The 17,750-nt window shown below is 45.7% G+C and overlaps 1 protein-coding gene across 5 annotated transcripts in view; it reads left to right on the forward strand.

Annotated features, from left to right (window-relative positions):
- Positions 1-12,313: 12,313 nt before the first annotated feature.
- BCL11A (BCL11 transcription factor A) overlaps positions 12,314-17,750 on the forward strand; it is a gene marked incomplete at its 5' end in the record, with an annotated part of 100,012 nt that continues 94,575 nt past the window's right edge. For 3 of the 5 annotated variants that reach the window (XM_081068455.1, XM_081068456.1, XM_081068457.1), the window contains one exon: positions 13,081-13,526. In XM_081068455.1, coding sequence (XP_080924581.1) covers positions 13,472-13,526 — 55 coding nt within the window. Of the gene's footprint in view, positions 12,463-13,080; positions 13,527-17,750 lie in introns of those variants that run through there. The other 2 variants (XM_081068453.1, XM_081068454.1) reach the window with 2 other exon arrangements.

Genomic DNA, 17,750 nt, shown 5'->3' on the forward strand with positions numbered 1-17,750 from the left:
GAATGGTTGTACTGAGTGTCTAGAAGGTGAGTGACAGAACATATATGGCAGGGGTTCTGGTAAAGAGGAGCTTCGATTCCCAACTGCTGTTTTATGCACTGGTTTTCTTTTTCTAACAGTTCACCTTCTGTGGCAATAAAACTCAGAGCAGGGGCTTAAAAATTCTCCTCATCATATAGAGTAATGGGAGCTTGTTTAAATTCTGAGTCAGGAAAGGATAGATATCTTTAATATCGAGATCTATTTCTAATTAGTTCTGCCCAGTAACTAATATCCACCAGTTCCTCTCCCTCTCTCTCCTCATGGGCTCTTAGGCCAGGGCTCCACAGACAGGGTGCAAGATTCCTGGATGATACAGATAAAGGCAGGCTCATTGCTAAAATTATATAGGTAATTTCCTCAGTCCTCTACTTTGCTCTAACTGAGTATGGAAAAAGATCTATGAAAATGAGGTACAGAGCTAAGTTGAAATTCAAACTCCAGTACATAGCCACTGTGAAGTGTTTACACTAGGAGAGAGCTTACGTTGCTGAAACTGATGTTTAAAAATTGCAAAACTGGGGAGCTTGGGACAGTTGGAACGATTGGGCAGTATCTAACAGAAAAAGTTGAGTATCCCTGTCATCAAGGCTTACTTTGATGGCTCTATCTAGAGTTTCTAATACCTAACTGAGCTTTTTTTTTTTAAAAGGTATAATTCCCTTTATCTAGTCCAACTCTAGTATTTAAACAAAACAAAAACAATTTTAATAGAAGTGTATGTGATCTGATGTGATAGACAAGTTTATAACAGTTTTTATGATTTGATCAAGAGCAAGGGCTCTTTCTAAACCCATTAGATTCTGTCATGTGAATATATATTCAGGCAATTTAAAAATGCATATTATGTATTCAATAGACCGGCACAGGTCTGAATTGTATCATGTTATTCTGTTCTATCACACCCACCCCTTCCCCAAGTCTTAATATGAAAATCTGTAATGGAGTGACTATACAGCTACGGCAATCAGTTTTTCAATGTTCCTAACTTGGTTGTTTCATTTATTTATTTTATTTCATTTTATTTTTGAATATCAAAATGTCCAGTCCACACTATGAGCTAATGGCCCACAAAATTTTCCTTTAATAAATAAAGCCATTTAGAACTGAATAATAGCTCTACACACTGTTAACACTTTAACTTTTCCCTTCTAGCTTTCATGTCCTAGTGGGTAGCATGTTATTCTTCTAATTCAGATTTTATTTTCATTAGGTAACCTCTAGAAAATTCTGAAAATATTTCATTCTTTAAAAATGCTGGTTTGAATCTTGGTGTACTGTGTTTTTTTGAGACATAAAATCTATCTCTATGTAAACTGCATATTTAAAGATTATGAGATAAAAGCGAATCTTATACATTTTAGGCTGAGGACAGTGTTTAAAGTGAATTGGTAACTGTCAGGAGTAGCTCTGAACTCAGGTATGACTGTTCTTGGAGCAGGGGTAGTGGGCATTTATTTCACATATTAACCAGATCTAAATGCTTCCAAATTTTATTCTCCCTTTCTTGGACAACGTGTGATTGCAGCAGGGGGCACTACCAACATACGAATTACTTGGAAGTAGGAAGCTTCAGCTCTCCTGTTTCCCGACTACTTGGAGGCATAACCACTGAAAACAGTTATCTCTCAGAAATTTGCATATTTATGGTGCCTCCTGCAGGTTCCTGTGATTGCTTTACAGTCAGGAAAGGTAACAGAAAAATATATATCCTCCTTTAAAACATGAAAAAGGATCATGTAGGAACAGTGACTCTAATAGGAGACTAATCCTTGCAAAGCCTGTAGCACGAAATTTGTTTCTGGAAGACTTTTTGTTTTGGTTTTGTTCTAGGATTTGAAGGGAATATTTTGGAAGTTTCATGGACTAAGTCCCTGATTCCTTGAAAATAGATGTAGGAAAATACTGAATATTTTGAGAAAAAAATTAGCACAGCCTTATTTATTCGTTGAATGAATACCTCTAAAGAACAGAAAATTCCTTGCAGACATGGAAAAGCCACCCAATAGATCATTTAAAAGCCTAGCTCCATGGCACATATATTTTTTTAGTTCTACTCATAAGCAATGAACAAATGTGCAGTGTAGCCTTGGATATAAAAGTTAATTAGGTCTCAGAAGAGAATAGTTTCATTTTTATTGGCTCTGAGTTCCAAGGATACCTTTGATACACCTTCTCTTTCAGCCCTTCTTGACCTTCTTTGTGGAAACTGTACACAGGCCAGACACTCTGGCTTGTTTGGTTCTGGATGCCAGATTTCTGTTACTCTGCTAGCTCTGTTGAAAAGCATTCCACCAAAGTAAGCATCATAATTGAAATTACACCCAGAAAAATCTAATCTTATTCCACCTCAGGACCAAGGCACAGTTAATGTGATATTGCATCAGAGTTTTAGTTCAGCAAGAGATTTCATACACTCTTCAGTTGACAATACCTGAATGCAGGAATATGGGGGTTGCAGCTTTAATTCTGAGTCATCCAGTTTCCACATATCTTCATCAAAACCCCATTCTTATTTATCACAGGTCAAGTGTACTTATTTTCCTTCGCTCTGAAAAGGACAGTGTACAGTGCTCATGGAATTGTTATCAATAATCATCGGCAAACATTCTTATTACACATGATGGAATTCCACAATATACAACTTTCTCGGTATCCCATCATTTCTATAGAAATGCCTATCAAAATCAAGGGGATGAAAATAATTTTTCCTGAAATTAGACTTTACACGATAAAGACACCATGTAGTAAAAATAATAGGTGCTATCAATAGTACATGGTGATATAAATGCCCAAACTGTGAGCAGAAGGATTCTCTTATCACACGTTAGTCACCAAAGCAGTATGTAGACTTATGTACTACATTTTTAGTGTTAACATTAGGCAATATATCTGTTTGTTATTCTGTCCAGGGAAATTCTCATTAAAATAATTACTACGATCATCTTATTTCAGTGCAAGTTCATCCACAGCGTTTAGGCATTTTGTATTATGTTGAAAAAATATGTTCTTCCTGATTAATATTTATTTCCTTGCGGCTGGTCAATCTCTTGTCCCTAAAAACTGAAGAAAAGATACCAACTGAAATCAGAGGCACTTTTGTCCCTTTCAACTCCCATAGTGAAAAGCTTCTTTCTTTTAAAATATTTAAAAATTGGAAGTAATGAATCACAACTTTTTGCCATTGTCAGAAACGTATTAATTTTAAAATGTTTTTAAAAATGAGATATCATGTCAATATTACTGAGGGTAAAATAACTGGAAACACAAGCCTGGGCTCAGCATTTAAACATTTCTCTTTGTCACATTAATTTCAAGAGATTGAAACACTTAAATATGAACATCAGTGGAAATAAAACAATCCAGCTTGGAATTACTAAAGCTAAAGTCATATAATTTTTTGTTGTTGTTTAAAGTAGTTCCTTTTTGGTTTCAGGCTGCTTTTCAGTTTGATTTATTTATGCTAAAATAAAAGTAAAAAACTGAGAGTTGCAAGTTCCCATTAACGAGAGCTGATTTCCTGTAAAACATGTTTTAAAATGAACATATTTTAAACTTTCTAGAATCTTTAAATTAACACGCCCAAAAGATCTACAATATTTAGCAAAACCCATTTATATGCTTAATATTCAAATAATTAATTTATATATCTTTCCCTCTCATACATTTATAGTCAGAAACTAAGTTTATTTTAAAAATTCCACTTATCTTGTGTTTTCTCCTACTAATTAAGCTGGGAGTTCATGATTGAATATTTTGAGAAGAAACAGCCATGATTCTTTCCCCACCATATTTGAAGAACACATACTGATATATCCCTATTCCCTAAGCAAGTCTACAAAAATCACTGTTTGGGGATGGGTGGGAGGTCAATTGCCCATGTAAGGATCTGTGAGCTTTGTCTCTTTTAAATTAGAACCAGCTAGAACAGGCCTTGATATTTAAAGAAGGTAGTATCGTGATAATCAGGCTCCAGAATTAATCTCTCAGAGTTATTCTGTGTTACAATGCACTTGGATTTTGGCTCCTTGAATATTTTATTGCATTTCAAAATCTGAGAATTGAGAACAATAGAAAGAACATTTTATCTATGATAGATAGAAATTTGAAGTTTCTGGGAACCTAAGTGGTCTATTTTGTAAGTTTTTATTCACACACGAGACATTTTCCTAGGGTCCTACTCTGTGCTGAGTGGGGAAAAAGATGAAAATGACAGAAGCTCTGCTCTAAAGGCACTGTTAACCCAGGACTTGAGTTAGGCAGTGGCTTTTATGACATGTTACTATATGTACACAGAAAGACATGCAATTGTTTTCACCTGATGCAAATGGGCTTGCAGTTTATAATGTTTAGGTTACATAACAGTGCAAATGGCCCATACTTAACTATTTAAAAAGTAAAATAATATAACTTTTCACTATATGCATATTTAATTTATTAGTGAGTAGAAACAAATACCTATGTTTTTTTCACCTGCAGCAGCAACTGAAAATACATTTGTGGAATTCATTCCTTGACTCAACAAATGTATTCAATGCCTACAATGTGTTAGGGAAGCGAAACAATGTCATTTAAAAAAAATGACTCATTCACAAATGCATGCTAGAAATAATCTATACTATTGTCTACAAAACAAATGTAGTACAGAAGGCGCATTTCTCTAAAGTAACTAGTTTGGCTATTTAATAACATCATAAACACTGAAAACAAAAGATTATCACAGGTATCAATGATCAAACTTCATTAATTTACCAGTCTACTTTTTGGGAAACCAAACTCGGGTAAAAATCTGGAGTCAGAAGTGACCAGAGCTGTGTTCCTTCAAATAGGTACTTGCTAAAGGTTTAGAACTGATCAAATCAGTAACGTGAAGCCAGGGCTATACAAAACAAGGATGATAGTGTGCATCTATGTGGCTTTTGCATGTGTAGCTCGTGAACTTTGTGACATAAAGTCTGGTGCCTGTGTGTGTATCCTAGTGCCTCAAAAATAAAAGCCATCTAAGAGCAGGAACCACATCTCATGTCTGCTCAGTGCAGTGCTCCATAAAGAAAGAAAGAATAAAAATTCTTAGGACCAGATTCTCCATTTTATAGGAACCTGGAGGCTTAGTTAGCCGACCTTATGCAAAAGATTTTTTGTTTTTAAGAGAAAGAGAGAGAAAACAGGCGAATTGTATACAACCAGAAATGTGAGACTAGAGACATTTATCCTGTACCGCACTGCTAAAGAAAGATGAAATAGAAATAGGTATTTTCTACCTAAAAGGTTCCCTTTGCTGAATTTGGCAGGAAAGAAAAAGTACCGATGCTTAACTATCAGGAAAAAAAAAGTGTCTTTATTTCTGGAAAAGGGACCAGAATGGCCCCAGCTATTCAGTGATCTCTGGGAATGATTGGCATACATCTGGAGTGTTTGTGGGTCTGGATATTCGTGGGGTTTATGAGAAACTGGCAGAGAAGGAACTTGAGCCTGGTGACATGTTTTGATGACTACTTCTCTTTTGTCACGTACTTAATTTCAGAGGAGACCAACTAAAGCTATTGTGAAGTGAGAATTATCAAGTCGGTTTGGCACTTGATGGCTTGATTTGGTGGTCTGCTTTCAGTAAGAGAGAACAGAGAACAGGAACTGTTCTTCTAGAAGTGAAAAGGTTTCTAAATGCAGACATGGCTGTACACAGTTCTTGGTGGGTCCTTCTTTATGAAGTCAGTGACCTTAGGGCCTGCCAACAGCACCCAGCTAAGGCCACATGTTGGCGTGTGAGAGAAGCACACAGAGTAACATGCGTTTGAAAACTTCATTTTAACTCTTCTACCACCTGATCTTTATGGAATTGCTTTTCTAAAGCAAATAGAGTTGGAGAAGCAAGGGTTTGAGCCTTTTATCTTCAACTTTCATCCTATTTCTACTCCCCTGTGATGGACATGATGACTAGAGAAACCACCGTCACCCTCATCTCCTACCCCTACCATCAACACCATCACCACCACCATCATCACCGCCATCATCACCTCCATCATCACCCCCACCATCACCACCATTATCAACACCATCATCACCACCACCATCATCACCTCCACTGTCATCACCCCCACCACCATCACCACCATCATCATCACCATCAACACCACCACCATCATTACCTGCACCATTCTGTTTTCCTTATGATAGAATCAGCATCAGCTACATCGTCACTAATTACATATTATGGTGGTGGTAGACCAGGTTAATAGAACATATTTTAAAAATCTCGTCCATTAGATAACCTAAGGTAAATTCTTCATCAATCTGTCAACAGTCAAAATTAAGCAGAGAAATATATGGTGTTTGTGTACAGTCCTTGGCTAGTTCAGTGCTGACGGCACCATGTTTGTTGTGGCTTTCTGAACAAACCAAGTGGTACCAGGAAAGCTACAACTTTCTGAAATATGCATAAGATGTTTAATACCTCTTTTATTTTTACCACCGTGTCGATAAGATAAAAGATCCGAGGTGTTTTATTTCTCCTTTTCAGTAAAGTTTTACATTTTCATCAGAATGTAACATCAAATGTATACATACCTCAGTGTATGAATATGAGGTGGTAACACATCTTGACATATAGTCTTGATGTTTTCAGTTGTCTCTCTCTCTTTCTCTCTCTCTCTCTCTCTCTCTGTGTATATATATATATATATATATGTTTTTCCAGGATAATAAAATAATAAACACTTATAATAATGGCAAAGAGTACTTGTCCAAATAAAGGGCAAACTGAACTGCCTATAAAATTTCCTTTTAGACAGTGAAGTCATAGCTACAAGTTGGCAATAAGACCATCTGAAACTATTAAAAATCATTTCTGTGATGTTTTCTTAGAAAGGAAGGGAGAAAAGGAAGGATAGAGAGAAAGAGAGAGAGAGAGAGAGAGAGAGAGAGAGAGAGAGAGAGAGAGAGAGAGAGAGAATCTCTAAAAGATTCCTCAACAGAGTTATTTTGTCTTTTACAATACAACTTCACATCTGGACTGATAACTTGAATTCCACCCAGTGCCATTTAAATAGCCCAAGTTATAAACCTCTTAAACTTGGGGTTTATAATAGAAACACTGACAGACCCTTAACTATAGTGCCTCTATAGTAATGAAAGCACAACTATTTCATTATAGCAGTGTCTGGCAGGGCTGCTATAATTAAGAGCCTGTCAGCGTTTCCATTAAAAACCCAAATTTTAAGAGGTTTTTAACTCACATTGTTTTAAATCACATTGGGCTGAAATTTGCTGTACAAAATGTTGGACCAGATGTGTATGTGTGTTGTGTTGCTTTTCCTTTTATTTACGACTCCACCCCCAAAGAGACAAATAGGTGAAGCTTGTTTTTAAGATTGGGTGTACTGAAAAAATGATTTCTTTATTAAAAGCAAAAGCTTCATGTAGTGGGGCACATAGGAAATGAAGTTTGAGATATTTTAAATTTTTTGTTTGTACTTATTGTGTTTTTTCCTTTAGAAATGCTCTCATTCGGGAAATCAGATTTGTACATCCAAAAAGCAATGTTGAAAAAAAAACTGGATCTTTTGATACTGGGTTCTTGATACTGGCTTATTTGGAAGATATTGACAGTGTGGGCTGCTGGAGTTGATGGAAACATCTTGCATTGTGTTTTTAATTGTTCAGCTGCTCTGATATTTGGGATAATCATTTTGAGCTCACCATCCTTGGTGGGAATCACTTTTAGGCTAAAATGCACTCTTAATAGGGTTGCCTGATCAAAATCTTAGTGATTTCTGAGGAAAACCAATAGAATATAGATGGTTATATTAATTTCATTTATATGGTGATGGGATTTATTCAGTGGTCACACACACAAACAAAAACCACATTTATTGAGCATCTCCTATGTGCTGAGTACCGCATTAGGACTTTTCTAATATAGTACGTTGGACGGGCTTCATTGGCCAGCACCTGTATGTCTTTGATGTCAATATTAGGGAGCTAAACTGAACATTTCACCTAACAGTGTTCTAATCAGAACTCCTTGTTGTCTTCAAAGGGGACTTTTACTTAAGTGGTGAGACTACTGCTCCCCACTCCCCATACATTATTGACTCAGCACACAGCTACCCAGTCTGGAGGCAAGTACAGACTTATTTAGAGCAGATTCAGCTTTTTCCTTCTTCCTCTTTCTCCCTCCCTTCTTTTAATTTTTGGATAGGTCCATTCAGGTATGTGAAGTGGTTTGCCAGCCAGCCAAAAGCACAGGGAGCCTCTGGAGAAGTATCAGACTGTTCCCCCAGGAACCTCCCTAGGGGAAGTTTGTGCCTTAGCAGAAGGTGTGGACACTGCCCTCCAGGGGCCTCCTCAGGTCTCAGGCTCTGGATCACACTGGAAGTAGAGGAAGAAAAAATGTTATTCTGTATGGAGGGGTGGAGGGCTGGGAGTGGGTGTTAGGAGCTTAGGGAGGCTGAAGAGAAGAGGGGACTGTGGCCCTTCTGCTCACCTTTCAATTTAGGGTGCCTACACAAAGCCCATCCCCTTCCTCTCACACAACCCCTCTTTCTCTTTTTAATTAATATTTCCTTTGTCCTAACAAAATCCTAGTACTCCTACCCTCAAGAACCCCAAATGCAAAAACCTATGCTAAATGTAGAATCTATACCTAAGTTTTATTTTTATGAAGATGACTGCCCTTTCTCTATCTTCTAAACTGCCTCTAGGAAAAAAAAAAAGTGAAAAAGCAAGGTGGGATCGATTGCATTTTTAACCATTCATTCATTCAGTCATTCATTTGTTTATCTTTAAGTTCATAAAGGTGTTCCCCCTAAAGGCAGACAGTGAATATTTTACATTAATCTTGTAGTTTCCTTCTAGACGGACCTTTTAACCCTTCATTCTCCGGCTCAGCCCGAGTCCCCCGCGCCAGGCGATCGTCTGCACGAGGGCTGGGACTGTATTAAGTCTCCCTCTTCAGAGCTGTTTGTTGACCACATTCACGTTCAGAGCCCTGGAGCTAAAAGCACTTTACACCATAAAATAAAAGCACTGTCTTTTTTTTCTAAAAGGTTACGTCTGGAGGCCACGCGGCTCATACTTCATACCGAAAACTACTGAAAGGACTATGAAATCCTCTATGATTTACACTCTCTCACTGCATTAGAGTATAGATCTACTAGACTCTAAAAATACGGTGAGTTTCTAACCGACGTGAATATATGTGCATTATTTCAGAAAGTCTGTTAGAAAACTTGTCAACACATTATAAAGCATAAACCAGGACTTGGCTATTAAGTACGGAGATCAGAGGCAGAATATATACTGCAGGAAGTCCTGGGGAGTCTCCTCCGCGGGCAAGATAAAAAGGGGGCGGAGGGGAGGGGAGGGGTCCTCGGTTGGCCTGGAGTTTACACGCGCAATGTCGTCACCAAAGGTTTGGGAAAAAGCCCACGGAGCGTAATGGCCCCCTCAGTGGAACCAGCAAAGGTTCTACAGCTCCAAATGAAGTTAACTGAAGGGCCAAAAAATAATTTTAACGTTGTCATAATTTATTACTTTCTAAAAACCACTTTTGGAAAGGTAAATATACTTATTGTGTATTCAAGTGTGCGCGTTTAACGTGACCTTTCACCCCTCTACAAAACCACCTGCATCATTAATCAATACTTATGTAATATTTTTAAAGCTCTTAAAACAACACAATTTTATTTCTTTAAGCACACATAAAAACCCTCCCCCTCCCCCACTTCTGGGCGCTTTAGCGAGCATCCAACCGCAATGAGGGAGGGGGCGTCACTCCTAGGGACTAGCTCAAGGAACCCGAGCGGGGGTCCGCGACCAGGAGGAACCAAATGCCTAAACACAGCCCTGGTTTTCTGGACTGGGTGAAATCAGGCTGGGGGAGGGGCGGGAGCGGAGGGCATTTCCTATTTCACTCTGGGCATTTTATGATGGTGAAATTAAATATATGTTAATGGTGGAAACGTTGCTGCTTACCTCTGCATTGGCACCCAGGGAAAGCAGCTGCAAAACTGGATTTTTAATGTATGTTTTAAGATGTGGTTTCGGAAGGAACCCCCTGGAATCTGAAACAAGTGCAATAACATAGCAGACCTACTTGTGACTAAGTGCTTAATTTCCTATGATTTTTTTAAAAAAAGAAAATCAATAAAATGTTGCCAGTTATTTATTGGAAATAACCACAGATAGCGGCCCTGATAGGGTGCCAGTTTTAGAGAGCACACAATTGTGTAATGAATTGTAATTCAGGAGACTGTTAAATGTGAACCACAGAACCTTTCAGAGGTAATAAGTCATTACTTTTACACTACAGCCAACCCTGAAAAGCTTTATACATACCATTATATATAAATCATACATATATATTTCCACAACACACATTCGCCCATTTATACACCTTCTTTGTACATGGACATTTATGGATGGATGGGGAAAATATTTAAATTTGCAAAACTCTGTTCCGAAAGAATCTGACTCACTATTGTTACCTGAAGGGGTTTTATTTTTTAAATTTATTTTTCAAAGGCCTCCCAGTTGTACTTTCTTCTTCCCTTTGCTCACCTTCCCTCCAACCATTCTCCTCCAAGTCCCCCTCCCCCAACCCCCGCAATGACATTTTTTGGTAGCTCTAAGGCTAGTTAAACAAGACAAAAAAATAGACAGTATTGGAAGAAAGAAGCTGACCTGGTGTGAAGAACTCATGAAAAGGGGGAAATGGTGTAACGCACAAACGCACAATCTACAGAGCTTTACTGAAAGTGAAATCTTCCTGCTTCTTAAACGGGATGTGAGTCTCCCTCCTCCCCCCAAACTGGAGGGAAACAACAACAAACCACATTTACACTAACTCAGTCCAGCTTACGTCTCTCCTAATGTTGAGCATCAAAACCTCCTTTTCTTCCTGAGAGGGGCCCGAAGCTTCACCGAGCTAGGCAAGCCAGTCATTTTCTAATAGGTTTGAAACTTTACTAAAACAACACATGAATAAACAGCCGCTTGCCGGCGCGACTGGGAGGTGGGTGCGCGCTGGTAAGCCGGGGACCCTTGCTTAAAACAATAAAGCCCCCTGCTGGGTTGGCGACTTTATGAAATAGACGGCCCTTAGACTGAGGAGGGGGAAGAGAAGCAACGAGGGGTTGTGGAACCCTTGGAGCACAGGGAAGGAGACTGCTTGCTCTGCAGATACACACACACGTCCACCTGCAGCTTGGAGTCTCGCGGGCTGCGGCCACCTGCCTACACCATGCAAGCTTTCGCCTCCCTTGGACTTGAGTCCCTTTTCCTCTCCCCCCTGCCCTTCCGGATTTGCAATCGCAGCGCGGTCTCCGCGGCGGCAGCGGCGGCTTGAAGCTACAGGGTGGCGCAGGCAGGCAGGGAGGCTGGGAGGCGGGAGACGCCGGGGGACTTTGCAGGCACGTTTCTGAATAAACTTTCCAATCGCAGGGGGTGCTGTTGCTGTACATTTCACGTAAAACTGAAAGTATCCCACGCCAGAGTGAAGCCCGCTTTTTGACAGCGGCAGTGTGTGTGTGTGTGTGTGTGTGTGTGTGTGTGTGTGCGCGCGCGCGCATTAAAGAGACAGGGGTTTATTTCCAACAGGTCTTCCCTAATTTCCTGAGAACGTCTGCAGAAAGGCCAGACCGGGGCTGCCGGTTCCAGCGTGTGCGCCTTGGCCAGGAGCGCTTGAGGAGCACGGCGCTGAGCCCCGGCGGTCACCCCACCACATGGCCTCCCCGTAGCTCCAGCGAGACAGCCGTTCTCTTTCCATTCCCCATCTTCTCTCCCCGGGTAACAGCACAGGAATAGTTGTGCTCTGCCCGTAAGAAACATTTTCTTTCTATTTCTCAGTGCTTTTGCAGTTGCTCGGGAATGGGAGGGGGTGTGTCCATCCCTGGGACCCGGCTCGGGGACCTCGCTCAATGCCGGGAGCACGTTCCCAGGGATTGGAATTACCGGGACTGCCGGTGCTTTGTCCTCTGGCCTGCGGCCGCTCGGTGAAGTGGACGCCTCGGCGCCTCCCTAGCCCAGGGCCCCGGCTCTCCCCTCCGGGGGCCGAAACGTACCCCTAATCTGGCTCCGGGTTCTTTATTCCTCAGCCTCTCTCTTTCCGCGACCCTAGGGAGATTCGACTCCGTGCTTCCAGTTGCATCCAGACCCAATCACTTGTGGGGGCGCGTAGAACCACGGCCCTCCCACCCCCAGTTTGGCCTTGGGGGCGCTCTCCCAGCCCTCCGACCCAGGCCTGCACCACTCTCCTCGCCCTTGCCCCTCTTTCCAGGCCGCCAGGGCTCCGGGAAGCCCGGGTGCTGCCCTTCCGGACCCGCCACCCTCCAAACTTGGGCTGGACTCTGTTTCGCCGCGCGCTCCCTCCCGTCTCCCCTCGCCCGCTGCGAAGCTGTAACTTGGAGGCTCAACTCTCAACTTCGGGTGATTTTTCTTTACTATCCTCTCCTTGGGCAAAGTTTCCCGACCGCAGCCGCGGGCTCAGGGCTTTCACTTGGGCCCCGGCGTCCGCACGCGGGGAGAGAGCGCAGCGGCAGTGGTGAGGGGAAGTGGGTGTGCGCACGGAGGAGGGTGTCCGGGAGCAACTCTACCTGGCTTCCCTCTGCCCGCGCTTCCTCGGCCCCGGGCTGCAGCCTCCCCGTACACGCCAGCTTTTTAATAATAATAAAAAAAACCTTTCATTTTTGGGGTGCGTGTGCTGGAGGAGGAGGGAGCACGTCTTGCTCCCCCCACCCCCTTTACCCCCCCCCGTCGCCCCTTTCTTCTTCCCCGGCCACGCCGCCGCTTCGGCGTTGGCTGCGTCCACTCGTGAGCCCGCGGCCCCAGCTCCCCCTCCCCTCCGCCTGCCCCTCCCCCGGGGGCCGCGTCTGGCATCTGCGGAGCCCCCCGCCCCGCACCTCCCCCGCCCCGCACTGGCCATTGGCTTGTCCTGGTCTCTTTTTCATGTCCAGCCCCTGATGTGTGTCCATTGGTGTGAGCTTCCCCTTCCCTCCTCCCCTCTCTCCTGCTCGCCCTGCCCATGTTTTGTGTGTCTCTGTCCATCCAGACTCCTGACGTTCAAGTTCGCAGGGACGTCACGTCCGCACTTGAACTTGCAGCTCAGGGGGGCTTTTGCCATTTTTTTCATCTCTCTCTCTCTCTCTCTCTCTCTCTCTCCCCCTCTATCTCTCCTCTCTCTCTCTCTCTCTCTCTCTCTCTCTCTTTTTTTTTTTTTGCTTAAAAAAAAAAAGCCATGACGGCTCTCCCACAATTCATCTTCCCTGCGCCATCTTTGTATTATTTCTAATTTATTTTGGATGTCAAAAGGCACTGATGAAGATATTTTCTCTGGAGTCTCCTTCTTTCTAACCCGGCTCTCCCGATGTGAACCGAGCCGTCGTCCGCCCGCCGCCGCCGCCGCCGCCGCAGCCGCCCGCCCGCCCCGCAGCCCACCATGTCTCGCCGCAAGCAAGGCAAACCCCAGCACTTAAGCAAACGGGAATTCTCGCGTAAGTAACCCAATAATAGTAATAATAATTATTAATAATCACGAGAGTGCGCAGGACAGAAGCAAGAACGGGGGGGGGAGAGGGGTGTGTGCATGCATTTTAAAATTTTTTCAGGAGAAAAACCTCCGAGAGTCGGGATAAAAGAGATTAAAGGGAGGGGGGAAAAAAAGCAAACCTCATTCCATCTCGAATCCTAGCCGTATGTACTTTTGGGACAGCACGCACCTTTTAATTTTACAAAAATTTGACTCCTCCTCTTTCCTGCTTTCCGCTGCTTTATTTCGCTTTTCGAAAAGGAATGCAATGATTTCCCCTCTAATTTTGCAAAATAATGAACAATGCTATGTATGGATGCGAACAACTCTCTTGCAAACCTAGGGGAGGGAACTGGAGGATAAAGGGGGGTTGCTTCCACTCATCGAAGGAAGGAAAACGGGGTGGGGGGGGGTAAGAGGGAACCCAAGACTAAAAAACAATTCCCAGTGAGAAAAGAGGTGAGATTGGCCCTCGGACATCAGCGCGCTCACGGTCAAGTGTGCACCGGGAGGAAAGTAGTCATCTCCACAATAGTGAGAAAGTGGGATTGTGGGATGGGGCCCCCGGCGCTCTGGAGTCTGCCGAGTGTGGAGAGGGGCCGCGGCGGCTGTGAGAGCCGGGCGACCGGGAAGGACGGGAGACGCGGCCGGCGCTGCCGCCTTTTGTTCCGGCCCGAGGTGGGTGTTTGTCCCGCTGCCTTTTGTGCCGGCTTCTAGCGCTTGCCCTCCCGCGCCGCCGCCTCCGAAGGGCAGGAGCAAGGGCCGGGGGTGAGCAAGAAAGGGAGGGTGGGCGCGGGTGCCGCCACCGCCCGGGTTGTGGCTGCCCTCCCCTCCCGGGAGAACCTCAGTGGCGGATAGAAGACGCGCAAAATTAAATCAAATTAAATTAAAAACTAAATATAACAAGGCAAGAGAATGTAAAATTTCTTGCCCCAAAACAGAAGCCGAACGCTCCGCGGGCAGTTGCTGCAACGCTCTCCTCTTTGACTCTCCCCCCCCACCGCAAAAATCTCACACTCTTTAAATAGGGGGGAAAAATACAATCACCCCCTTCCCCAAAACCTCTTTAGTTGCAAACTTAGAGCGCCGGCGGCACGGAGAGGGAGCGAGGAACTCCCTCCTCTTACTATTTTTTGGAAGATTTTCAAAAAAAGTGGAAGTGGATTTTGATTGGGAAAAATCTCGTGTCTGAATGTTTACAAGCACCGCGTGTGCGGGAGCCTCCTGCCAACAAACAGACAGAGGACCGAGCGCGGCGCGGCAGCCCGGGAGCGGGTGGCTGCCGCGGCCGGGCCTCGTTGGGGCCTCGCCGGGCCTTGCCGCGCCCCCGCCCTTCCCGAGATTGCCCACCCGGCGCCCGGCGCCCGCCCGCCGACACTGCTGGCAGGCCGCGCCGCAACTCTGCGCCAGCGGGGTCCACGGTTCTCTCGCCCCCAGCACAATACCCAAACCTCCCCCCGGCCAACCCGACTGCGAAATCCGCTGGGGAGAAACGCGGCTTTGCAAAACATTTTCATTTTGCGAAGCAACTGAAAAAGCGAGTTTTGCGACCCCTCCCACCCCCCCAATCCCGGTCTCTTGTCCACAGCTCTGGACGGCGGGGAGGTCACCACGTGCTTTCCCTGCCCTCCTCCCACCCAGTCTGGTTACCAGCCCCTCGGCTCCCGGAGCGCTGACTTGCGGCGGCGGGGGGGGGGGGAGGGTGTTGGGGGGTGGTCAGGAGAGTACTATATTCGAGTACGCGTTTTGGGAGTGCTGAATCTCGGGACTCCGTGCACCTCACCCTTGAGTTCTTTCCCTTTACCCCTGGTCTGGCTCGGTCGGGGGCAAGGGGCGGGGGGTCCTTGTGAGCCTATCAGTGGTGGGTGGGTTGCTGCCTCCTCGCTAACAGAGTGCGTCTGGAAAGGCGGGTGGTGGGCACTTAGGAAAGTTTGGCAGTGAGGGAAAGAAAGGCGTGACAGGGCCCACATCCTTTCTCCTTATTCATGACCCTTATTTTAATTTTTGATGCAATTTTAAAGGGCCACAGATACCCAGTTCTGTAGTTTTTAAATCAGGGGGTGCGCACAGGGAATTGAATTTTTCACTGGGCCCTGGAACTTATCACAGACTTTGGGAGCTTCCCCCGCCCCAGCACGTTGCGGGGCCCTCCCTCTCCCCACCCCCGCGCATCCCTCCCTCGCCGCTCTCCCCCGCCCCCCACTCCCCCGGCTGCGCCGGATGCGGAGCAGACGCGGCGCGCGGCGGTGTGAAGTTACAGCCGGGCCAGGTACCCGCGGGAAGGAAGGGCAGTGTTCGCAGGACTCGGGAAAGCCGGGCCCTTCTTCGGAAGGATGCATTGGGGGCTCAGAGGACAGACTGAGGCGTGCAGTCCGGGCTGCTCCCCTGCCTCCCTCCCCCCATCCCGGGTCCATCTCGGGACACTCCAGGCTGGGTGGATTAGTCCCCCTTTCCCCCCACCCTAGTGCTTTGGGTTAAGGGACCAGCTTGGAGGGGGTTCGGGGGTCGCTTCTTGTACTGGGCGCAAAGAGGGGGCGGGAGCCATTCAGGTCTTTAGGACCCCCCCAACCCCCCATCCTCCGCTTCTTGGGCTGAAAGAGAGCCATTCGGTCGCTAGGAGGCAGAACAAGATCAAGAAAGCTCAGCGAACTTGAACCTGTACCAGAGCCTCCCCCCACCCCCAGTTCTGCGTTTCTCCGCCGGGGAGGGAAGAGCTTTGCGAGGGTGGGGGTGGGGGAAATGGACGGTTAGGCAGAATTCCCTTTCTCCCCTCATCACCTCTTAGGTCTTTGTTCTTCGTTTTGACTTTAAAAATGCTTCAGGCCAGGGCTGCGTGGAAGCGCCTGGGCGCACCGACAGCCCCGGGCACGGAGAGCCGAGCAGGGTGGAGTTCTCGCTTTCTCTCGGGGCGGGCATTTTTGGTAGGGAGGAAAGGGGAGTGCGCGCCCTTCGGCTTCGGGGTAAGGCCAAAGGGCAGGATCCCGAAAGTTTGCACTTAATCTCTAGGTTCACTCCTTCCACCTCCTCATCCCCGCGCAAAGCACCTACCCCCGGCTCCTCCGCCTCCTGCAACTCTTGCTTCCGAGCCCGAAATCACAACAATAGTAATAGTTATCATCGTAATGATGCGGGCAAGCAGCGTCATTAATAATGAATAACCTTAGCGGCCGCCGCGCTGCGCACACCAGTGCCGGGAATTGCGGGAGAAATGCATTTGCCGAGATCCCCCAAAGTAAAGTGTGAGCCTGTGGACACAGAATGAATTTCAGGAGCCGCGCTTGAGGTGTGTGCGGTGATACCGAGACTGCACCAGGTTAACCAGCTGAGTTTTTTAAGCCTCGAGTACCATTTCTCCCAACTGGCGGGCCCAGGGAACCTCGTCACCCGGCGGTCGGGATGGATGGACGTGGAGGAGGCAGTCGGGGCCCCTGGCCGCCAGCCGCCTCCTGGCCCCGGGCCCCACGGCCCTGCGGCCGCTGCTGCACGTGTTCGCAGCGAGCGCCGCCGTAGCCTGCAGCCTGCACGCTGCTCGCTTTGTGCTTCATAGTCCCTGCGCCCAACTTCACTTTCTGCACAGCCCGACCCAGCCGGGCCCCCTGCCCCGGGCCTGTTGTCCCTGCCTTCGCTTTTGTCTCTTTGCTTTTCCTCTCTACATTTCAGCCTCGGTTTGCTTCCTTACCCTGTTAAGACAATTATAGGGAAAGACTTGGAAAGCAAACTTGAAGGCAAATCTCCTCCCAACCCCCAGCAGCCCTCGTTTCCCTTGCTCCTTCTCTACATTTCTTCTAAGGCTTTTTTTTTTTTTTTTTTTTTTTGTAATTTATTCCTTTGCAACTGCAGAGAGAGGAACGAGATCTCAGCCGCTGGGGCATTGAGACGTTTCAGTCTGTCTTGCTGTTTGAACGCAGAAGCATTTTATTTTCTATTTCTCCCCTTGTAGAGAATTCGCGGCTAATTATTATGATTATTTGCTCACTCCCTTCCACTAAAGTCCTGGACTCTTCGCTTTGTAGCGGGAGCTTAGGCCCGAGCTTAGAAAAGATAGTATTGTGGGGGCGAAGGAGGATGGAGTTGAATTGAAGGAGGGGGTAAAATGGCTGAGGTTAGGAATATTTTCAGGGAAAGAGGAATTTGCATTAAAATACAGAGAAATTATCAGATGCCCAGAAAGGAAATGTTGATTGCCACT

This window comes from Rhinolophus hipposideros, assembly GCF_964194185.1.
Source record: "Rhinolophus hipposideros genome assembly, chromosome: 12".
In the NCBI taxonomy this organism is placed as follows: domain Eukaryota; kingdom Metazoa; phylum Chordata; class Mammalia; order Chiroptera; family Rhinolophidae; genus Rhinolophus; species Rhinolophus hipposideros.